At 31.8% G+C, this 23,512-nt stretch overlaps 3 protein-coding genes across 5 annotated transcripts; 1 reads left to right on the plus strand and 2 right to left on the minus strand.

The window, feature by feature from the left end:
• Positions 1-771: 771 nt before the first annotated feature.
• On the minus strand, positions 772-9,184 carry LOC106757887 (rhomboid-like protein 15). 2 transcript variants are annotated; one of them, XM_014640732.2, is made up of 13 exons: positions 8,878-9,183; positions 8,308-8,473; positions 6,056-6,359; positions 5,636-5,668; positions 5,459-5,550; positions 5,286-5,359; positions 4,061-4,152; positions 3,892-3,964; positions 3,444-3,622; positions 1,768-1,816; positions 1,616-1,672; positions 1,112-1,186; positions 772-1,014 (listed from the first exon to the last, which is right to left on the minus strand). In XM_014640732.2, the coding sequence occupies exons 1-13, from the start codon at positions 8,917-8,919 to the stop codon at positions 1,009-1,011; spliced, it is 1,242 nt and encodes a 413-aa protein (XP_014496218.1). In that variant the 5' UTR covers positions 8,920-9,183; the 3' UTR covers positions 772-1,008. The 2 variants fall into 2 exon arrangements, with proteins under 2 accessions (XP_014496218.1, XP_022635027.1); XM_022779306.1 differs by lacking the exon at positions 8,308-8,473 and having other exon boundaries at positions 8,878-9,184.
• Positions 9,185-13,764: 4,580 nt separating this feature from the next.
• LOC106757680 (eukaryotic translation initiation factor 3 subunit C) lies at positions 13,765-17,842 on the plus strand. Of its 2 annotated transcripts, none has more exons than XM_014640423.2 (4): positions 13,765-13,882; positions 14,025-14,078; positions 14,184-15,986; positions 16,612-17,842. In XM_014640423.2, the coding sequence occupies exons 2-4, from the start codon at positions 14,055-14,057 to the stop codon at positions 17,605-17,607; spliced, it is 2,823 nt and encodes a 940-aa protein (XP_014495909.1). In that variant the 5' UTR covers positions 13,765-13,882; positions 14,025-14,054; the 3' UTR covers positions 17,608-17,842. The 2 variants fall into 2 exon arrangements, with proteins under 2 accessions (XP_014495909.1, XP_014495910.1); XM_014640424.2 differs by having other exon boundaries at positions 13,782-13,882; positions 13,993-14,078.
• Positions 17,843-19,647: 1,805 nt separating this feature from the next.
• LOC106756954 (TNF receptor-associated factor family protein DDB_G0290931) lies at positions 19,648-22,849 on the minus strand. Its single transcript, XM_014639548.1, has 2 exons — positions 21,920-22,849; positions 19,648-20,289 (listed from the first exon to the last, which is right to left on the minus strand). The coding sequence occupies exons 1-2, from the start codon at positions 22,847-22,849 to the stop codon at positions 19,648-19,650; spliced, it is 1,572 nt and encodes a 523-aa protein (XP_014495034.1).
• Positions 22,850-23,512: the final 663 nt, after the last annotated feature.

Consider the following 23,512-nt stretch of genomic DNA (forward strand, 5'->3'; position numbering starts at 1 on the left):
AATCCCCTAATTTCTGAAATTGCTTCACCCTTTCTCGAACCCTAAAGGAACTCACAATCCAATCCCTAATTCAGATCAATGCAATATATAAAACCCAATACNATTTTTACCTTTATCTACTTTCTATTTCGTTTTATTTAAATTTAGTTATTAATTCATTAAAAATAAAATTGGTTATTAAACACGTGCCTTTATCTGCAACATCAATCATCCACGTAACCTAACAATCTGATTACACTGTTACACATCAACAACTCACTAACTCCGTTATAGACAAATTAACGGAAAGGACTCAATTGTTCCAATTTTAATGAAATTGGGATCCAATTGAGATTTTCAGAAAGAAAGGGACTAAATTGATATTTGAGGCGAAAATAGGGACCAAGTGAATGATTAAACCTTAAAAAAAACATTATTGACACGTTCCATCATAATTCTGGATAAAAGTCATTTGCTGTTAATTATTTATTAAATGTCAATCCTGATTAACATGGACGAAAAGAATAATTGAAAATGAGAGTTCTTGGGTAGCAAAACAAATATTTTTTTCCATAAATTAAACCGATATCGTCGTAAGTATCATATTTTTTTAAGTCCATGGCCAAATTAATTAAGTTGTAACACTAGATTTGTGTTTTTCTGCGAGCTCAACAATAATTAGTAATTTAGAAATGGATACAAGTTTTACTTCTCCCTCACTGGCATTAGAAGCATTATCTATGTAGGTGTGTATAAACCTGTTAAAGTGGAAAATCAAAAGAGGGGAAAATCAAAGCACAACCAAATGTTTAAATTTTTTCAATTAAACATCATATTCCTTAAGATTGCTTGTGTAATTTACATATGTTCAATTCTGCTAATTGAAGTTAGCATGGTTATGAGGTGTCAACGAACTGTTAGTGGTAGGTAGGTTCCAAAGATTAAATAGACAGTAATTGAACAAAGTGCAGCAACATACTCGACCAACAGTCTCAGGGAAGTCTCTACGAGAACCCAACAGAAGTTTTTTCAACTCTGCAAACGAGCCCAAGAATTTTTAAAACAGGATAAAAACAAATAAATAAATATGTAAACGTGAAGAATTATAGATAAAAAAAAGATGAAGTAGGACCTGCTGGCTCATGAGTATTTCCACTGCAACATTGATATTACCATCAGCAGCTGCAAGCGCCACTTCCACTTGCGTCTGAAACAGCCAAGATGATTGAATTAAAAATATAGAGCTAAGCCTTAGGCTTTAATGTACATTTGATGCACAAGCATCGGAAAGATATCTCACTAGATCTGAAAAAACAATTTGAGGGGTAGATATTTTCTTTCAGATATCACTTATCAAACAAACTTTGACCTTCAGCCAAATTCAATACACATACATACACATCACTCCTGCTACAGTGATTAGGTTAAAAATTATATCGGTCTTCATAACGACACCAATAAGAGACAGGAGAGAAGGACCCACAAGGAGATCAAACAAAACTAAATTTAAACACGGGATCTCTTTGAATGAGAAAAAAGTTCTCGGAGGTGCAAGGAGCCAATAACAAACTGGAATGTCTTAAAAAGTTTCAAGCCATTTTCTAACCATAGAAAAGATAAGGAAACTGGTTTTTACCCTGTCAAAGCCCATTGATACGAGTTTTTTAATCCCTTCTTCCGAAACGACTGCACCCTGCATTTAACGGGGGGAAAATAGCAAACGTTAACCATGCAAATTAGCTAAAAGAAAACAGGAGAGTTTCAACCATGGTATGTATGTAGAGGAACCTGATGCTGTGGAACAGCAGTCGTTGTAGCTACATTAACAGCTGAACGCCTAAATTGAATTAGAAAATCAAGTATGATCATTAATAAAGAAACACAAACTTCTGAAAAATATAATTGTAATCCTATTGAAATATAGCAGTTTAACTTGAATAATCAATGCCTGAAATCTACTGAACTTTGGTATTAATGATTATACATTCGTGTAATTCCTATTTCTAGTTATACTAACGATACGACCTTGCCCGTGTCTATATCCTACCCTAAGCATCACATGTTTATTGAACGAGTAACCTAATACAACCGAGTTACTGATACCACTGTATAAGATTAATTTCAATAAAACAGTGATTAAATATCAAGCTATTTACAACTCAATAAACCATTCATTACTAAACTTTATGGACGACATCAATCAGCCATTCATAGAGAATGGACTATAAAGATCTTATATATATATATATATATATATATATATATATATATATATATATATATATATATATATATATATATATATTTGTTATTGTGTAGATGTTATAAGCTTTATACGTTTGACATGCATAGGTATGTTCTGGTTCGGGCATTTCCCAGTAAAAAAAAAAAAAAATTGGGTTCAGGACCAGGGGATAGGTTGTGCAATCCCCACCGTGTCCTGTCCCGCCCGCACCTTTGGAACTTGTCTCTTTTATATTATGTGTTTTAAAGGACTGATAATGGAACTTGTTTACTTACTACCCTGTTTTTAAATATTGAAAGTTCAAAGACTTTTATGTGTTATTATGTGTTTGGAAGAATAGCAACTTAGAACTTATGGTAAAAGATTGAAAGTGATGTATCTGTCTTTATTTTTCGTCTTTATCTTTCAAGCTGAAGCCTATTGATTTGAACCTATTTGCTAACCTTTTACGTCAGATTCTTCAACTCATTTCTTGAGTCTTTATGCAAGGATGCAACGGTGGAGCACCTCATAAGGTCGTATGAAAAAAATAACTTTAAAATTAATTTAAAATTTGTGTATAATTACATTTTTTAAAAGTGAGACAGGGCGTGGAATGATTAAAGGAGTAGGGGACGGGGGGAAATCCCGCCCCAATGTCAGACATATATATATATATATATATATATATATATATCCAATAATTTTGGACATAATTGAATAGTTTACGGAGCCTTTTATTTGCAATTCATCTATTGTTAAACATATTTATGCTATAAAACTATTTAAAATTGCTTACAGTTAAAATTGTGCTTAAGTATGTGTTATATTTATAGAGCATTTGAATACATATTTATAACTTACTAGATAAGTCTACTCTAATTCTGATGCTTTTTCAATATTAGTTTCAAAGTTATACATAACTACACAAATATGTATTACATGGACTAATTTAGTTTAGGCTACAGAATCAACATGACAACCTAAACTTACTGTTAATTGTCAAACAGGGAACCCATTTACAAGCATGTAACTTATATTGGGTTCATTCAAGTTGAATATTGTCATTCCTATTAAGGGGAAAAAAAAATTTATCAGTCTATGCCTAATACTGTAGGTATTATTCTAGGTTCAAACTTCATAAGAAATGATGATTGAAGTCAGTCAGCATACTAAAATTTTACTTTAAATAAGCAACCACCGTATAAGTTATCAATTATGCTCAAACCATCTCTCGTACCTTCCTTCTGGTAACTGATGAGTGTTACTAGGAGTGGATGAAACTAAAGGATTATTGGGACTACTATCCTCCAAAAGTCTTTCTTGAAGATTTGAATCTGAATGAAGATGAGAAGGAGCTTGATCTTGACTAGAACCAAGGGTCCTTCCCCTCCCAGGGAACCTACTGTCCTCAGTTGACTGTAAGATATAACATAATACAATCAAATGTGTATAAGTCGAAGATTACAACTCACCAGAATATAGGCATGAATACATAAAAGAAACTAATAGACAATGATATCCACATATACAAGGTCCACATACACTTGTCATGAATGAGTACTAAAACACAATGCAGTTGCATTCGTTAACATAATGAGCAAAACAAAAATGACAATCACACCAGCAAATGTCTGTTTTTTTGAGAGCCCACCAAAAGTACTAAAAAAACAAGATCACATACATACCTGAGTAGACACTTCCCTTTGAGGCATCAATGAAGACAGGTTCCTCCAAATATTTCCAGAAAGCAAGCCACCACTACCCCATAAAAGCATAGATTTTAAAATGTGCATTAGTATATATCTGCAGACATCTGTGTGATTAGGGGTGAAACCCATGGTATTTAGTATTTACCTTGTTGAATTTTGGTTTGTATGTGTAGGAATATAACCCGAAGGATTTCCACCCGTGCAAACAATAAATTTTGGACGTCTCACACATGTTGACTGAAAGTCCAGAGAACCAACATACACATTAGTAAAGATGCACATGTTGAGTGAGTGCATGTATTTTCATAGTATTTAAAAAGTGGAATTCAAACCTAACTCAATTTTACAAAACTGACTCGAAATATGAGATTTGTTTTTATTTATATATTCTAATTTAGTCATTTTTTAGTTGATGTGAGATTTTCAACACACTTTCCATGTTGAGGACAGGACATTTCAAAACTACGGGAAAACCCCATGGCGGGTGACACAATTGCCCTAACAAACTTGATTAAAATAGACTTTTTATGATTTTGATACCATTTTAAGAAAGTGTAATTTAAACATCACCTCACAAAATCAACTTAAAAGATAAGATTTGTATTTATTTATATATTATAATTTGACCATTCCAAGTTGATGTGAAATCTCCAACACATAAAATGAATATCTAGTGGATGCCTTTTTCCATTTTCATTTTTTAATTTTAAAATGAAATAAGTTACCAAGATAAAATAAAAATATATTAATTCACATTCCAGTCAATCATGACATGTTCAGCGCATCAGTCTATGTAAAGTATTATAAAACAAACTCAACATCACAGGATTACTTTTTTGTAAAAGGCAGAGAGTCATCAGATAAGAGAATGAAGGTGGTTTGTGTTGAGAACCCCCAAAAGAAATATTTGAAGAATGCTATGCAAGATAAAAGAAACCTAATGAACTTATTATTGGTGAATGGGATTTCTCAATCCACAGAGGCAGGCCCTTTATTTAATTGAGCTACAGCATTTCCCAAAGGTAACAAGAGATGTTAATAACAACTGAAGAATGAATCTCCCTTCTAACCACCTCTCTACTACTGAAGTTAACCCTCTGCCATTACTACTACAACCACTTGAAATAAATTCCTATTCTAGGGTTCTATCAGTTTATCTCAGTCCAGTAACTTATTTCAAAATAGCATAGACATAAACTAAAACTATCTATAGTTTGCACAAAAGGGGGTGTTAATGGACAGCATTTGACAATAGATATTTCATTTGCACTTAGCAGTCCCTAAGGCATTCATCTAATATAATGTAAATAACAATTGAAATGTTTGCCGGCCTGGTGCACTACCAAATCCTATTATAAAGAAATACTTACAAGCCAGGACGAGGATTCAATAGAAGAATAAAATGTGGTTCCGGGTATGAGGAAATTAAACAATCCATATGTATCTGAAACATCAAGCATGACATCATAAAACTAGAGATAATTGCTTAATTTTTTTGCAAAAGTAAAATATCAAAACAGAAGGAAAAAGATTGAAGTCTAACATGCAAACCCAGATAAAATGCCACAAAGGTGCCCAAGTAGTGAAACATTTTGCATGAGAAGCTGGAATACTACCAACAAAAAGAATGCATACCTAAACACAGTATGTTAAATTATCACAAAAGGGAATTATCAAGATAAAAATCAAGAAATAAGTTCAATAACAAAATAAAACTCACCACTTGGCAGGCACATTAAACAATCCAAAAACACTGCAAAACGAATAGAAAAAGTTACCAAATTAGTGAAGCCTTACCAATTGATGATAAGTAAATGCAGCATAGCACGTGTATAGAATGTATAGTGTCTTATTATTAAAACTTGTGAAGTAATTCATTGCATGGTGAATTGGTTGGCAAAAGCATACTAATAAAACAGAATAAAATTGTGAAGTAAATCAATGGACAATGATTAAACAAAATAATCATTAGCGTCATTCTGAAAACTCGATTAAAAATAGTATATTTCAGTATCTTGAATAGCTTCCAAAACATGGTTTCTGCAAAATTATCTTCAAGAAAAAGGAGAGTAACATATTAAATTGAATTTTCCCATCAGTGGTGAAATTCTTGCGCAACAGCAATATTTATACAGCCAACCTCCTGGATTGAACTCCACTCAAGCTTGTCTCTATAACAATCATTGAAAATAGAACTCCTGAGAAGCCTATGGCACACTCATTCATGAGGTAATCATATGTAAGAACAGGATTGTGTGCCACCACCAGTGCTATGAGCACGTGGAATATGGCATTGCTAGTAGCCAACAAAATAATAACATATAGCAAGCGAACTGAGCCCATGATCCTCTCCAGCTCAGACCCCAAGGGAACTAAAGCCATCATGTTGAAGAGAACGTGAAGCAGTGAACCATGGAAGATAATGGAAGTATAAATCCTGTAAACTGCACGGGAAAAAAAATAATGCTGAGCAAAGAAACCAGTCATGTGAGTGGATTGAGTTTTCAGCACCATAATGTTTGTACAAGCTTGTCTAGAGTCCAGAATTCAGCACCATAATGCTCTAACAAATTTTAGTTATTTTTTTTTAAATTCAATTCATGAGATATTTTTATTTCTATATGCCATATAACCATGTAAGATCGATTCATATAAACATGTAACACTGCTTTTCACATAGAATCCCAAGTAGACCAAAAAGAAAATATGAAAAAGAAAAGGGTGTCACAGTGACACGTGCACAACCACATCAAGAAGTTAGATTGTTGTGGCCCACCAACATAAGTACATAAAAGAATGAAGAATAAATAAATTTAAATTCTTGGATCACGAAAGAAGAAACAAAAACAAGGTTCAAATGCGGGAGATACTAAGAATATATGATTGCACATTGAAAAGGACTAAAGGAAGAAGCTGAAGCTGGATGACTTTTCTTCTTCACAAAATAGAGCCACAACGATGGCATTTGGCGATTGTAGAGCATTGGTCATGGTGTCGGCAGGTGCAAAGGATACGTCAAATTTGAATAGAGATTTGGGAGTTGCAAGCCTCTAGGGAAGAGTGTATAATCACTACAGTGTGAATTGGAGGGGAAAGGAAATAATTAGGGATTTCAAATCCAGGTCAATGGGATAAACCGCAGTTTTTGTCTTACCTAAAGATTAAACAAGATCAGAGAATTTGTAAGGATCCTTGGGCCTATTACATTGATTCCCTCCAAAGAGTTCACTACAGGAGCATCATCACAGATGGACCACTCCACTGATTTTGAGGCTATGATCGGAAGGACTAGTAAAAGGCATCCTCGGCCACCTCAACATTTTAAGGATTATGTGGTGACTCTGTCCCATGCACGTGAGAAAGGAAAATCCGTTAGGAATAATTAGGGAATCACAAGTTTGTTATGATTTTTCTGCTTTCCCTTTTTTTCCTTTTATTTTAATTGTCTTCTGATTGTTAGGCAGTTGTAAGAAAGTGCATATATAGCACATTCTGGTGCAGTAAAAAGAAATGAAAAAGTATTTGGTTGATTACCCTCTCTGATTATTCTGCCCTTTCTGTTCCCTCTGTCTGCTATTCTCTCTTTCATTACCTTTCAGAATCCCACAATTCCACGGGTATTATTGTGTTGAGACTTAAGCACAAATGAAGAGTCAAACACATAAGAATAGTTTATTAAATGGAAGAGTCACGAGACTTAAGTACCACATCATGTAGTTCATCCTACCCAATTTAGGACTCCTAACTTCACACTTTTTAAGGTCCGATATCCACAGTGGTTTTCACTCTATCAACATACCAATGGTAGCCCAGCTCGATGAAAACATCAATTGTTATGATTTACGTAGATAAGGGAGTCAAATCCAAAAACCCGATAGTTAGATGAGAGAGTCCTAAGGCTTAAGTATCACAACATCATAGTAAATATGGAACTCCAAGCAAATTGTGATCTTGCAACAATCCAACAACCCAACAATCATGCTCACAGTCCAGAGCGGATAGGCAACCATAAAGTGTACAATCACACGATTCGAGTATGACCGCAATTCTAATGATGGTGAAAAGAATTGGAAAAATCATAGATATAGATCCTTAGGTGATATAAGTATTTTCTAATTTGAAGTATCTGTTGAATAATCAGCGTAACAAATGTTCGCACTAAAGGATTTTGAAAAATATTTAATAAACTCAAAGTGCATGTTTGATCCAATTCGGTAATGTGGATAGGCATGTTAAATTGGAATCAACTAGTGATGGCTTATCCGTCTTCTGTGAAATTGACACAGAAATTAAAGGTTACCCACGTCTTACAAGCGAATCCAAACACATTGTAACTCTAATTAAAGAGCAACACCAAAAGAACTGTGTGTAAGTTTTGTTAAAATAATATACCTTGAAACCGTGACACAACAGCAGATGGCAAGAAGCAAACCTCAGCAAAGGAATCGTATCCAACCAAAAGACAGACCAAGTAAATGACTCCACAGACAACCACCACTGCAGAAGTGAGAAATGGAATGCTTTCCCACCATTGATTCATCCTAGTAGGCAACCCTGCCTGTGTCAATTAACCCATCAAGGACAATTAACCAGAATAACATCAATGAAGGAAAATATCTAGCTAACCATTCTACAACACTTAATATAATCAACAAATCCCCAACAGAAACGCAGCGAACTTTAAATTTTGCAGTAAAGAGTTCTGTCACTTTATTTGCAGACAAAAATCATACAAAACGGAATCTATAGCGAAACAATGTCCGAAATTAACAAAGCCATTCCGAGATCTCGGTCCAGAAACGAGGATTTTCAGTTCAGCTACTAGGATGAGTGATGAGTGTTGAGTGAAGTGTGCTGACACTGGTGCCTCAAAATTGCAGCAGAAACGAAGCGAGGATCGAAGAAAACAGGGAAATGGATTATATTACCTCAGAAGGAAAACAGGGAAATGGATTATATTACCTCAGAAACTATGTTCGGTCTCATATTTCGGGCTCTTCGCATGCAACCAAGTTTGAATTCCCAGCTTTGGCTCACTGCTCTGATTAGCAGTCACAGATTTGGTAATATTTGAACTTCGATTCCGATAACCGGTTTTGGATTTGATTTGCTGATTCAGTTTTTCTCTTCTGAATTCCGACCCCACACTTCTTGACTCGCGAAAGCCGTAGAAACAACTTCTCTTTTCTTCACTTTGTGGGATGCGCGTTCCGATTTTGCAGTCTCACCAACCTCCAAACAAAAGGCCAAGGTTTATAATGCTTTTCGTCATCCTTATTTCTTAAAGTTTGTATAAAACTATCAAATTATTTATTTATTATTTGACTATAGGACGGCGAATAAAGTATATTTATAATTGTATAGTTAATTACATGTTAAAATTATCGTAAGTATAAATTATAATGTCGACTACTACTAAATTTTAACTAGTTATTATTATCACACTAAATATTTTACGGCATCTATAAAATGAAGCCCTTTTTTATTAACATTTTAATATGTTACAAAAAAAATATTGTCTATGTCAATAAACATTGTATATTCTGTATGTAAAATAAATTATCCTTGTTTATAAATTCTAAACGGATTTTTTTTTCTAAAAAAAAATAACTGTTTCTTATTTTATGAATACAATACAATTAAGTAGTGTATTGTGATAAAAAAAATTTCATTATTGAATATTTAACTGTAAAAATTATAATAAATAAATTAATAATCTTAAAAATAACTTATGCCGCGTCCAATCAAACAAACTTAATACTATATGGAAAAATCTTTAAATTTAATAATAATGATCTTACAATTCACTCGTAATAAATGGTGAGAATTTTTGTAACAAAATACAGTTATTATTATGATGATTGTAATTAAAAATGTCATAGTATTTGAATTTTAATTCATAATGGTTTATTTAGTGTGTTAGTTGTATTTTTTATATTTCAATGAGATCTAAATCGTTTGAATATCTTCTTTATATTTCAGTGAATGTACTCACTTCTAATAAATGAAAAATGAAATCAACAAATGAAAAATGAAAAATGAAATCAATGATATAGTAAAATATTTAATAAAAATAAGTAAATAAAAATATATGTAAACATACATATTTGATGTTGTGTTTTATAAATTCATTACTCTATTTGTTCACACGTTTAGAAAATATTTTTTTATAAGAAATTATCTAAGTCATTGACATATTTAGACAACAAAAGGTCACGAACTACAAATATGTTAAAGGCGATCAACACAGTGACTAAAGGTTGACTGATTATTACATTCTATTACTAAATACATCTCTAATGGCATTCATCAAAGCTAAATGATAATGACTTTAGGACTTTAGGAACACTTTCAGATGTCATAAATAATCCTTTTAGGCTTTCAAAAGTCTAAGTTTGATTATTCTTTTCGTTCACTCGATAAAAATGCAAAGGCAGTTAAGAAAGTCAACCTTGTTGACATCATACAGACTATCATAAATAATGACAACCTACATTTATTCGTTTTATAAGTAGTATCCATGTAAGATATCAATGTTAAATTCATTTAGCATTTTTACTACATAAGGCTTTGTCAAAAATATGTCACTTGTCACCTTATATTCATTTACACATCTACTCCAATTGATGTATTTATCACGTTATAACAACATCATTAGCTATAATAATTTAGTTTCAGAAAATAATTGTTTGTAAGTGTATCTTGTATTATATAATTGCTTAATTATTGTCACATTATACTTATTATTTTCTTTGAGGACAAGGAGAATGTTTGTCAGCTTCACTTGTCTCTTAGTTATATCAATAAACAATGAATGTTCATTGGTTTTAACCACCAGTATAAGGGTGACAAACTAAAATTTTTGAAAATCATGATATTCATTACCACCTTCAATACCTATCCATCATCATTACCAATTGGTATACTTCTTAGTTTAAAAAGACAATCACATGTTTTTATGCCTAATATACTAAATTGAACATCATATTTGTATTTCTTATACTTTTCACCTCTTTCACATCTTAAGAGTACATGTTTTCCTCCCAAATTAACCATTAACCTTACTAGATATTATAATCACAACAATCAAACTAGAGATGAAAAGAAATATCTCAAACCCACTTAATTTACTCATCACATGTAAGAAAACACTCATCAATTATAAAGTTATCAATGTAATATTCTTCGTAAATTTCATTTATAAAAAAGTAACAAATCTGATATAAAACTTACATTTACCAGTGATTTCGTATAATTTAAAGAATATTTTTCTATCTTAGATATTAACACTCTAACCACATACAACATGAGCATGAATATATCTCACTTGTTTTATAATAATAATTAAAATGAATACAAACTTTAAATTCACAAATCATATTTCAAATCTGATTACCAAAGTTGTGCTTAATAAATTTTGAAATTCAGTTACTAAAATGGTGGTTATCGAAATTTAATTTTCGTTAAACAAAATATGATACATGGACTCCAACGAATTTCAAATTTGGTTATTAATATGTTTATCCAATTTCAACATTCGTTTCTAATTTTGGTAATTTGAAATTCAATAAACAACAAATCCAAACAAAACCGAAATTTTAAATCTAAATCCAATAATCATTTCTAAAATACAAATTTCAAAATTCGATTTTGCTAGAATTAATTATTCACTAAATTTTCAAATTCAATTACCAATTTTAAAAAGTGATTTTCAAATCAAATTTTAAAATCCGATACGTTTGACAAAAAATAAAAAATTTATGAAATTTGGCTTATTCTTGTTGAAAAACTCCATACAAAACGGCGTACAATACATACCTTTATTTCAAACAGAAAATTAAACTCTCTTATAGTACAACAAGTATAAATAAATTCAACCAACAAATGAAACACCGTTGCAAAGAAAACAAACTCCCCTTATTTTTTAAGAAGAGAAGAAATAAACTCGATTATTAGTGAAAATCAATGACTTGAGAATACATTTGGAGAATATATAACAGGGAAATAGTATAATAAATATTTATTGCAAGTGGATAACAACTGCACTTAGTGCTCATCTAATTAATTTAATATTATATATATATATATATTATATATATATATATATATATATATATATATATATATATATATATAGGGGTTTGTTAACACGCGTACGCCTGTTTTTCAGTTCGTACGTTTTAACAATGTGTACCGGATTATAGTAGACAAAAATATTCTCATTTATCATGGATTCTAAGTTTTAAGGTCAAGGATATTTAAATAATTTTCATTCTCAAAACTAAAAAAAAAACCAAACCCTTACTCACCTTCGTCACTCCTCTCAACCCTTTCTCTTTCATCTCTCTCACTCCAGCATTTTGTTTGTCATATCTCTCACTCCAACATTTTCTCTGTCATCCCTACTGTTGCCCAATTGAAAAAAAAAATCAGAAACCCTTTCTCATCAAAGATATTTTCTCTCTCATCTCAACATTTTTTCTGTCATCACTCCAACATTTTTTTTTTTCACCTCAACTCAATTGAAGATAGTGGTGGTAATTTGAATCAGAGATATTTTTTAAAAAATTGAAAAGTTTACTCTTTTATAATCATTTTATATTTATTAATGTGTGTAAAATGAATATAAACTTTGTCATTTTCTCAAAGGTAAAAAATGATTTTATTGTTTTTTATCTTGCACAGTGGTTAAAGTTTATTCTAAACAAATGTAGAAGTTGATTCAGTGATAAAAAAAGGACATAAAGAAATTAAAGAAATAGGTATAGAAGAGCTCCCTAAGAGTACAACTCTTTCAATTATAGGTTGTAATCTTACGTCATGTATTACATACCAATAAAGGACAAGGATTAGACAAGAGTTTCTGATTTTTTTTTTTTCAATTGGGGCAATAAGGATGACAGAGAGAAAATGTTGGAGTGAAAGAGATGAAAGAGAAAGAGTTGAGAAGAGGAGGGAGGTGACTAAGGGTTTGAGTTTTTTTTTAGTTTTGAGAATGAAAATTATTTAAATATCCTTGACCTTAAAACTTAGAATCTATAATAAATAAGGGTATTTTTGTCTACTACACATTGTTAAAACGTACCAACTGAAAAACAGGCGTACGTGTGTTAACAAACCCCATATATATATATATATATATATATATATATATAGGGTTTGATAATTTATGTCAGGAGATTTTTCAATTGGTATTTAGGTTACAAAAATATCCCTTGTTAAAAAAAAAAATCAACTTTAAATTCAAGGATATCTTAATACTTTTAAAATTTAATTTAAAATAAAAAACATAAAAAGTAGTTATTACAAATCCTGATTTGTTTTTATTTTATTTTTAATTTTAGAAAACAACTACCTTTTATTTTATTTTTTATTTTAAAAAACAACTACTTTTTAAAAAATATAATGGTTTAGGATTTAGGATTTATAGAGTTTATAGAACCTGGGTTAAAAAAACAACCCCCTTTTATTTTATTTTTTATTTTAAAAAACAACTACCTTTTAAAAAATATATAATAAAAGAATAACTTCTCTTGGATCAATCAGAATTTTTAATAACTACCTTTTATTTTTGTATTTTAAATTAAATTTTAAAATTATTAAATACTCTTGAATTTAAAGTTAGTTTTCTTTTTTAACAAGAACATTTTGTAACTTAAAACTTGGTATAATTTACTAAAATGTATCCCTTAAGTAAATTAGCAAACTCATATATATATATATATATATATAACGTGTAGGGCTAAAATGGGCACGATAGTGAAATTTGGGGGTGCAGAAAACAACGTGGGGTGCAGGAAGAAGCCCCTATATGATATACTTCGGTTTTTATTCATGCACAATTGGGTTCCGCCTAACGGCCCAAATATTACAAAGCAAACCCTAGGCTTCTGTGTTCGCGTTTCGACTTCAATCCATAGCCGCTTTCGTCTCTCGTTTTCCGGAGCACACGCCAGCTTCAGAAGCGGTAAGCACAAATTCAACGCTGCTGTTTTCGTTTTTCTTCTACGATTGTTGCAACTCAATAGCTGCAATTTTATCTGAATTGATGCTTCTTGTCAATTCATCGTGATACAGTTAGAAGTTAACACCGTTACGTTCATCTGCAGATTCCCTACTCACAACTTTTTGACTGAAAGATGGCTTCGAGATTCTGGACTCAGGTATTTAGAAAATTCTCATTCTATGTTTTAATTGCCTGCTTTTAGGTTGAGGAAATTATCATATATGAAAGCTTTTATTTTTCATTGTTATTTACTGAATTGTAGGGTGGGAGTGATTCCGAGGAGGAGGAGAGTGATTACGATGAGGAGGTTGAAACCGCGGCAGGTGAATCTGCTAGTCAAGCAGTGACAAGCAGGTACCTGCAGGAAAATGCTAGTGACAGTGATGATTCTGATGGGCAGAAGCGTGTTGTGCGGTCGGCGAAAGATAAGCGTTTCGAGGAGATGGCGTCCACTGTTGATCAGATGAAGAATGCCATGAAGATTAATGATTGGGTGAGCCTGCAAGAGAGCTTTGACAAGATTAACAAACAGCTTGAGAAGGTTATGCGTGTCACTGAGTCTGTGAAAGTTCCGAATCTCTACATCAAGACGCTTGTGATGTTGGAAGATTTCTTGGCTCAGGCCTTGGCTAATAAGGATGCCAAGAAGAAGATGAGCAGTAGCAATGCTAAGGCTTTGAACACCATGAAGCAGAAACTGAAGAAAAATAATAAGCAATACGAGGATTTGATTAATAAGTGTAGGGAGAATCCCGAGAGTGACGAGGAGAAGGAAGAAGAAGAGAGCGAGGAAGAGTATGAGAGTGATGATGAGATTATTGAGCCAGAGCAGCTTCGGAAGCCAGAAGCAAAATCAGATTCTGAAGCCTCTCAGTATGATGATGAAAAGCAGGATGCTGGTGATGGTCCTTGGGACCAAAAGCTTAGCAAGAAGGATCGGCTATTGGATAGACAATTTATGAAAGACCCCAGTGAGATCACATGGGACACGGTTAACAAGAAATTCAAAGAGGTTGTGGCTGCTAGGGGCAGAAAGGGGACTGGGAGATTTGAGCAGGTTGAGCAGCTTACTTTCTTAACGAAAGTTGCTAAGACACCTGCACAGAAGTTGGAAATTCTGTTCAGTGTGGTTTCTGCTCAATTTGATGTCAATCCTGGGCTCAATGGACATATGCCCATAAATGTGTGGAAAAAATGTGTGCAAAACATGCTGGTCATTCTTGATATTCTAGTGCAGCATCCAAACATATTGGTTGACGATTCGGTGGAACCGGATGAGAACGAAACTCAGAAAGGGGCTGACTATAATGGACCAATTCGGGTATGGGGTAACTTAGTTGCTTTCTTAGAAAGAATTGACGTTGAGTTTTTCAAGAGCTTGCAGTGCATAGATCCTCATACACGGGACTATGTTGAGAGACTCAGGGATGAACCCTTGTTTCTGGTTCTTGCTCAAAATGTCCAGGAATATCTTGAAAGAGTTGGGAATTTCAAAGCTGCCTCTAAGGTGGCCTTGAGGAGAGTTGAGCTCATTTACTACAAACCGCAAGAAGTTTATGATGCAATGAAAAAATTGACTGAGCTGACAGAGAATGGAGATGATGCAGGGGAGACAAGTGAGGAGCCAAAAGGATTTGAGGAATCAAGAATTCCTACTGCATTTATTGTTACCCCAGAGATTGTGGCCCGGAAGCCCACATTCCCTGACAATAGCAGGACCATAATGGATTTATTGGTATCATTGATATACAAGTACGGAGACGAGCGAACTAAAGCCCGTGCAATGCTCTGTGATATATACCACCATGCTCTCCTTGATGAGTTCTCAATTGCCCGTGATCTGCTTCTTATGAGTCATTTGCAAGATAGTATTCAACACATGGACATTTCAACGCAGATACTTTTTAACAGGGCTATGTCACAGTTAGGTTTATGTGCTTTTCGGATTGGACTGATTTCTGAAGCTCATGGTTGTCTCTCTGAACTGTACTCTGGTGGAAGGGTAAAAGAGTTACTTGCCCAAGGTGTATCACAAAGTCGCTATCATGAGAAGACTCCCGAACAGGTACTTTCCCCCTCCCTTTTTACTAATGTTTATGATATGGTGGATATTTTTTGGGTTCTGATCTTAAGATTCAATGCATTCATTGTGATGTGACTAAGAGAGTGGATGAAAGATGTATAAATGCATTTATATTTGTGCTATTTTTCTTATACCACATATATTTTCAAACTTGAAAATCATTTTAAAATGCCACTCCTAGTCAGCAGTTAGGCTTTTCAGTGTTACATTTTATAAATTTGTTTAACTGATTTGGTTCACAATCACAACAATAAAAACTCAATGGTAACTATTTTCATGAGAAACTGTCATCATGTCAATAATTTGTTGCAAAAGAACTCAGAGAAGTGAAGGAATGTGAAGTTGTGATGATAATTTGTTCAGCGTGACGTTATTCAGCTGCAATTGTCTAGTTACTGTCTGTAGAATATTACGTTTCCTATTGTCCCTTTTAACAGTCCAAAGTTATTAGCTTTCAGTTTTATATGACTGATCAATGTAGCTGATAAATTCTGTTGAGGCGTAGTAAGTTCCCATACATATTTTTTGTTGTATTTGTTTTACAATTGTATGTAAGAATTAAATTTTGATATTGATGTTAACATAACTATTTTCGATCCTCTTTCAGGAAAGGTTGGAAAGAAGGAGGCAAATGCCATATCATATGCACATCAATCTTGAACTCCTGGAGTCAGTACATCTGGTATCTGCCATGCTGCTGGAAGTTCCTAATATGGCAGCCAATGTTCATGATGCTAAACGCAAGGTAATTTCTAAGACTTTCCGTCGCTTGCTTGAGGCCAGCGAGAAGCAAACATTCACTGGTCCACCGGAAAATGTGAGAGATCATGTTATGGCTGCCACAAGGTTTCTCGTAAAGGGAGACTTCCAAAAGGCTTTTGACATTATTGTGTCTCTCGATGTATGGAAATTTGTGAGAAATCGAGACACTGTGCTTGAAATGCTGAAAGACAAAATCAAGGAGGAGGCATTGAGGACATACCTCTTTACCTTCGCTTCTTCTTATGAATCCCTGAGCCTGGATCAACTTTCAAAATTTTTTGATCTCTCTGTTTCTTGCACTCATAGTATTGTCAGTAGGATGATGATCAATGAGGAGCTCCATGCAAGCTGGGACCAGCCAACTGGGTGTGTTGTTTTCCAAGATGTTGAATACTCCAGGCTGCAGGCATTGGCATTCCAGTTGACAGAGAAATTATCTATCCTTGCAGAGAGCAATGAAAGAGCAACGGAAGCAAGGATAGGTGGTGGTGGATTGGATCTGCCTCTAAGGCGGAGAGATGGCCAGGACTATGCCGCGGCCGCTGCTGGTGGTAGTGGAACAGCCTCTTCAGGTGGTAGATGGCAAGACCTGGCCCTTTCACAGCCAAGGCAAGGCAGTGGGCGTGCTGGATATGGTAGTGGTGGTGGGAGGTCAATAGGTCAAGTAGCCGCAGGTGGCTATTCCAGGGATCGAATGGGACGGGGCACAGGTGGTGGCTACCAGAGTGGACGGTATCATGATGGAGGTTATGGGAGGAGTGCTCAAGGGGGTTCTGCATTGAGGGGACCCCAGGGCGATACGTCTTCACGCATGGTTAGCCTTAAGGGTGTTCGAGCTTAAAGAAATTAAAATCATCATCCGTACGTCAGTTTTGAGGATTTGACTAATGCACTTTCTGTATTCTTGTATTGTAGACTTTATCTAAAATTTGCATTGAAATGTTTATGGATTTGTTATAATGTTACACATAAGCTTATTTTCGCCAGGGTTTATTCTGTTCGATTTTGATTAACCATTAGTACAAGAGGGCCATCATGTCGATTAATCTATTTTACATTGAAGAATGGTTCCTGAATTGTGATTTTGAGTACCAATGGACCTGTCTACTTCAATAGCACGGTTAGAGTAAACCATTTGGCTCTTCTCGACCCATCTAGCGATAAAAACCGTGGTTTCTATTGCATTATTGTCGTAATTTTAACACGGTAGTTAGAGCTTGTTGCATCTGACGTATATTAGTTGAAACTTATACTAAATTTGTGTTTTTTATGTGTGAAAATAATTGTTACAGCGAAAATGTTTATGCTAGTCTGTTTAATTGTATGATTCAAAGTACTTGAATGAGTTGTGCTTCTCTTCTCTTTATTTTTCATATCTATAAATAATAACTAATGTTATCAGTTTGCAATGACTAGCATCTGTCACCCATTTATACTTCACATTAAAATTACTTTTACTACTACTCAACAAGGGACGATGTAGCAGAAAAGGAATAGCATCATACAGAAGCCTAATTCCATACTGATGTAAACACAGTCCAGTCTCGAAGTTTTAAACTAATGGCACCACGATGAAGCCATGATACGATTGAAAATAAATTCGGAGCAAAAATAAAGAAAATTTAGGAAGAACCTCATCTTGCCTCCTTTATCATACATCAGTAGCATATGGATGTCTCCTCTCATCGGCCCTTTTACATTCTTCATCCAATGACTGCAACGAGTTCAGATAATTCAAAAACTCTAAATATATCATCTAAAACCTGTATATGTTAGTTTCATATATTAGTTTATGTATCACTCATCACTAATTAATGAGTAATAAATACTTTCATGAATAGAGTGATTTTTAATTCTTTTTAAAAATTGTACCTGAATTGACTATTGGAACAATGTAGACTGAAATTTGATCTTTTTCTTTTAAAGTAGTTCCTTCTTGATTTTTTCTTTTAAGTAATAAAGAAAAAGAAGGAGAAATAATAAACGTCTTAACAAATGGTGTTATTTTTTTTAAGTTTTAATATTTTAATTCAACCTCTCAACAAATTTATGGTTTATACACAATAAACCTTTCAAGAAATATATACATTTATTCATAATTAATTAATTAGATCACTTTAATAAATTGATTAATAAAACATGTTTAACAACAAATCTATATTTGGATTTATTTATTCTTAACACATAAAGCATTATAATTATCACACTTTTACCATCAGATATGTTATCTAATCCGTTTAAATATTAATCTTTCTATGGACCATCAATACTCACATAAATCTTGAGATGTCAAAGTATATCAAATTTATTATGCATATTTATTTAAATTATATAATTTTATTTGTGGGTGTGCTCCCACTTGAAGAAATGCGATTATTTATCTATTGTGTGATTTTCTTACATTAAAAACTATTTAAATTGTAAATTTGTTAGTAGAGAAATGTGATATATGATTCTCCTCCTACTTAGTTAATTATCTTAATAGATATTTGTTTTTGAATGGAAATTACTATACATTAGTTAACGACAAAATAATAGTAATACTGACAAAAATAACATAAATATAATGTGCATAAGTAAAAGTGAAATTGAAAAATTATATAATGAAGTATGAATAATCGCGAAAAAAAATAATAAGAATAATCAATAATGATATTAGAGTTTAGACAAAAATGAAAAATAAGCATGTTGTCATTTATTACAAAAATTGAAATGATTTTTCTACATTTAAAGATACATTTAGCAAAAGAACATTATTGAAAATTTCAATAAAAGTTCTCATTCTATATGCTCCTTTGGAGATATTGTCATAAATAATATATCTTATACCATGTAATTATATCTCATAAGCTTTACATGTTTGGAGTTTTTCTGCTCTGCATTAGTTGTCATCTTCACCATCTTTATCCTTGACATTACTCTGTGCACCATCCTTGAGTTCCATTTTTGAATTATATATGTTTTGTTGGTCATCCTTACCTTTGAATTTATTGTCTTCATTTAGTATTTGCTCATTGTCTTCAATAGGTTTGCTTTTAGTATCATTCTCTGCATCGTTCTTGTTTTTTACACCAACTTCCTCATTGGACATATTTTTGTTGAGTGTTTGAATGCTCTTTTCATCATCTGCTTTAGTTGTTAATTCTGAAGTTGCAACATCTTGATTATTGTCATTCAAGAGGTCAGTTTTAGTAGTATCAGATACATTTGTCATATTTGAAGTTTCTGTCCTTTCTTTATGACCTTCATTTTCAACATAACTAGGCTTATTATCTTCATTTTGTGATGCATTCAGTGTATCACTCGCTTCAACTTTATCTGGAGAAATGGTCATATTTGAAATATTAATGCTTCTTTCAGCATTGTTCATATTATTTTCGCCACCTTCCTCTTCACCATTATTGGCGTCAGTCTTTACATCACTTTTATCCACAATCGTTACTTTGAAAGGTTCTAGCTTAGCTTCAATATCCTTGACAATGAAGCTTAAAGATCTAACATCTCGAGCCTCTGTTAAACGGCTGTTTGGTGATGCCTATCACATAAAAACTACAAATCTAAATACTCATTATAATAAAATTAAAAGTATATCATTTAACAAATAATAAACAACGATGAAAATCAACAATTTTATAATGAAAATTAAGATAATTCCTATTATATTAGCATTTGTCCCATTCCAATCTAACAGGTAAGTTATTCTAAATAATATAATTTTGACAATAATATCATAAATCATAATACAATTTTTATTTTTAGAATTGTACTTAAACATCAATTAGTCAAAACTTTAAAGTGGACACAATTATGTTATCACCAATGTTAGTAAATGAGATACATTATAAATGATGTAAAAATTTATTATTTAATTTAAAATATGTATTGTAAAAGATGCATATTCATAATTTTCTACCATTGTTTCTCTATAATTAGAAGAAAATTTCATTTAGAATATGAAAAAAATATATAATAACATGATTTCTTTTAAAAAAAATTCTTATGTAAATTAAATTTATGTAGAAAAAAATTAAATATTTCATATAAAAATATTACAACTAAAATGGATGGACGCACAAATTATGTTATAAATAATTAATGTACTTTGTCAAATACAATCATTTAATAGACATTATTTTATTCATTGTGCCAGTTAAATTCATATGGATAAAAATAAAACAGTCTATATAATATTAGTATAATTGATATGAAGCATGCACACATTACATCACAAGTAATTAATATATTTTTGTGAACTACAATATTTAATGTTAATTAGGTTATGTCGCAAGCTTATTTCACTATATATGTCCCTAACCTACAATAAATGAATATTTGTAAGCATGTGTTAGATTGTAACAATATTTGAAAATAAAAAATCTTAATATTAAAAGCTTTAAGTTTTTTTTTTAAATAAACAAAATGTAAATTAGTAAAAGGAACTAGAGTAAACTTTTAATATTCTTTTTCCATTGATATGTTACATTCATTTTATTTAACACTACAAAAAAATTATTGAATATCAATTAAATTTAGAAATCAAAATAAATATTGACTAAATTAAACATTATTTTATAAATTAAAAAGTATTAATATTTAAAATAATTCCTTATGTTAATAAAAAAATATAATTGATTTATGAAATAAAGTTCAAAATAGTATCTAACATTTACTATTAAGATTTTAGTCATTTATTATTGTTATTTTTAATTAATTTGAAACTACATATCAATCATTTTTAATTTATAAAATAATGTTTAGATAAGTCAATATATTGACTAATTATTTTTTTCTCTAAATTTGATTATCATTTAAAAACATTGTTATACAATGATTTTCTTCAAAATGCCCTTAATCATAAATTAAATAATTTATTTATAACATCTTTTTGTTCAAATATTTTCAATAATATTTTATTGTGAACTATATTCATGAATAAACACATAATTTATAATATAAATCTATTTTATTGGTCTTAGAAATCTTATTGCATTTAACAATAAAGTTAACAATCATAACAAAATCATAAATTTAGATTTTAAAATTTTACAGTATAAAATTATGGTTGCTTTTAAAAGTTTTAGTTGAGAACAGATAATATTAAATTTTGGTGAAATAAAGTTGTAAGCTTTTTTAACTAATGATTGTTTACATATACTTACCTCTATTATTTGTTCCACTCGCCGAGTGAGATCATCTCCAGATGCTTCTTTGTAAATCCCTTTAAGAAAATGCCACAAGTGAGAATTAATATCATCAGAACGATGTTTTTCAATCATACATTGTGCAACTGCTGATCGACAACCAATAGCATAAAAAGGACAATTTACAAGCTTCATTGGACAAACAGTTATACAATGTCTGTCCATCTCACGTCTCATAATGTTAGCAGGACACTTCTGTTCACACGGAATTATCTTGAAAGGACAAGTTGAATCATGATCATTTAGATGAGATGCGCAAAATCTAGAATTGCAACCCTCATTTTCACATATTATAGATCTAAAGTTGCAATTATCTTTATGATTGGCAAGATCTTCTATGTCATTAAAACTCATGTTGCAATGATATGAGTTCTCAAAGTCAACATTTTTTAACAAAGTTTCTGCAATTTTTTCCCTCCTCTCAAGTGTCCAAAACCCATTTACTTCCATCTCTTGAACAAAATCTTCTATGTTATCTTCTCTCTTTTCACTTAGTAGCCATCCAGAAACCCGACTAAACAAATTTCTCTTTGAACTTGCAAAATCATCAACTAAATTAGAAATAATATCATAAGGATGGTCTGATACTTCACCGTCTGGACCACCTTCCAATATAACAGACTCAGCAACAAATGATTCACTTCTTTGGGTAAGATATTCTATCATCTCCTTCCTCATATCAACAGCTACTGAACCGGCTGTCTTAAAGAGATCTCCTGATGTATTATCAACACAAGCACTAGCTAGACCTGGAAGGAACATTTGTGCCAACTTGTGAACTACTTCTGTATCACAAAGATCACAATGAAACAAAGGTCCTCCTTGTTTTTCCTCTTCAAACTTCTCCGGCCCAAGGTCCACATCAATGGTAGGCATGTCCATTGTTGGTAATATCTACACAAGAATTTTAAGATAAAGCATTATCATGTAATGTTTAACACTTTGAACTCCCTTTTAAATTTCTTCAAAGATAATTTTTACAATCTATGAAATGACAACTATTAATCAATTAAAAAATTGTAAGTTGTAATTCAAAACATTGATTCATATTTTATAAACATCATCATTAATTATAATATCAAGCGTAAATGATGAAATTACATTGATACATGACGATAACAACAGAAATTAACTTTTAAAAGTATAATACAATTGAAATATGTTTATGAATGCACGAAATAAACAATTTCTATATCCAAAATTTTCAGTATTGGAAAGCGATTGCAATAAGAACAAAACATACCGACATAAGATGTATCGATCTAAAAATGTTGAATTCTGGTTTTGATTTTGATTGTACAAGTTCAATATTAAAAGAACATTCAATATTTTAGGTGATGAAATGCTACAACCTCATTCCCTCACCTTTAATATCAATTCTTTATCTTAACCATACAATTTTACTTTTACTATTTTTTATTTTATAAAATTAGAAATTTAATAGCTCTTGCACACCTTTCAAAAATTTGATAAATTTAACTATTTTGTTTTTGACAAAAATATGCAATGAACAAGGTATATATTTTAAACATCTATAAGTTTATT

Source organism: Vigna radiata, chromosome 3, assembly GCF_000741045.1.
Source record: "Vigna radiata var. radiata cultivar VC1973A chromosome 3, Vradiata_ver6, whole genome shotgun sequence".
Lineage (NCBI taxonomy): Eukaryota > Viridiplantae > Streptophyta > Magnoliopsida > Fabales > Fabaceae > Vigna > Vigna radiata.

Excerpts from the sequence above, each read along its gene's own strand:
- LOC106757887 (XM_014640732.2), bottom strand. The coding sequence starts at position 8,919 with ATGCGAAGAGCCCGAAATATGAGACCGAACATAGTTTCTGAG. Across the intron at positions 6,360-8,307 it reads TGTTGTGTCACGGTTTCAAG|TTTACAGGATTTATACTTCC; the intron begins GTATATTATTTT and ends TTTCCCGTGCAG. Across the intron at positions 3,623-3,891 it reads AAAGGGAAGTGTCTACTCAG|TCAACTGAGGACAGTAGGTT; the intron begins GTATGTATGTGA and ends TATATCTTACAG.
- LOC106757680 (XM_014640423.2), top strand. The coding sequence starts at position 14,055 with ATGGCTTCGAGATTCTGGACTCAG. Across the intron at positions 14,079-14,183 it reads CTTCGAGATTCTGGACTCAG|GGTGGGAGTGATTCCGAGGA; the intron begins GTATTTAGAAAA and ends ACTGAATTGTAG. Across the intron at positions 15,987-16,611 it reads ATGAGAAGACTCCCGAACAG|GAAAGGTTGGAAAGAAGGAG; the intron begins GTACTTTCCCCC and ends ATCCTCTTTCAG.
- LOC106756954 (XM_014639548.1), bottom strand. The coding sequence starts at position 22,849 with ATGGACATGCCTACCATTGATGTGGACCTTGGGCCGGAGAAGTTTGAA. Across the intron at positions 20,290-21,919 it reads AACAAATAATAGAGGTAAGT|AGCCGTTTAACAGAGGCTCG; the intron begins ATATGTAAACAA and ends GCATCACCAAAC.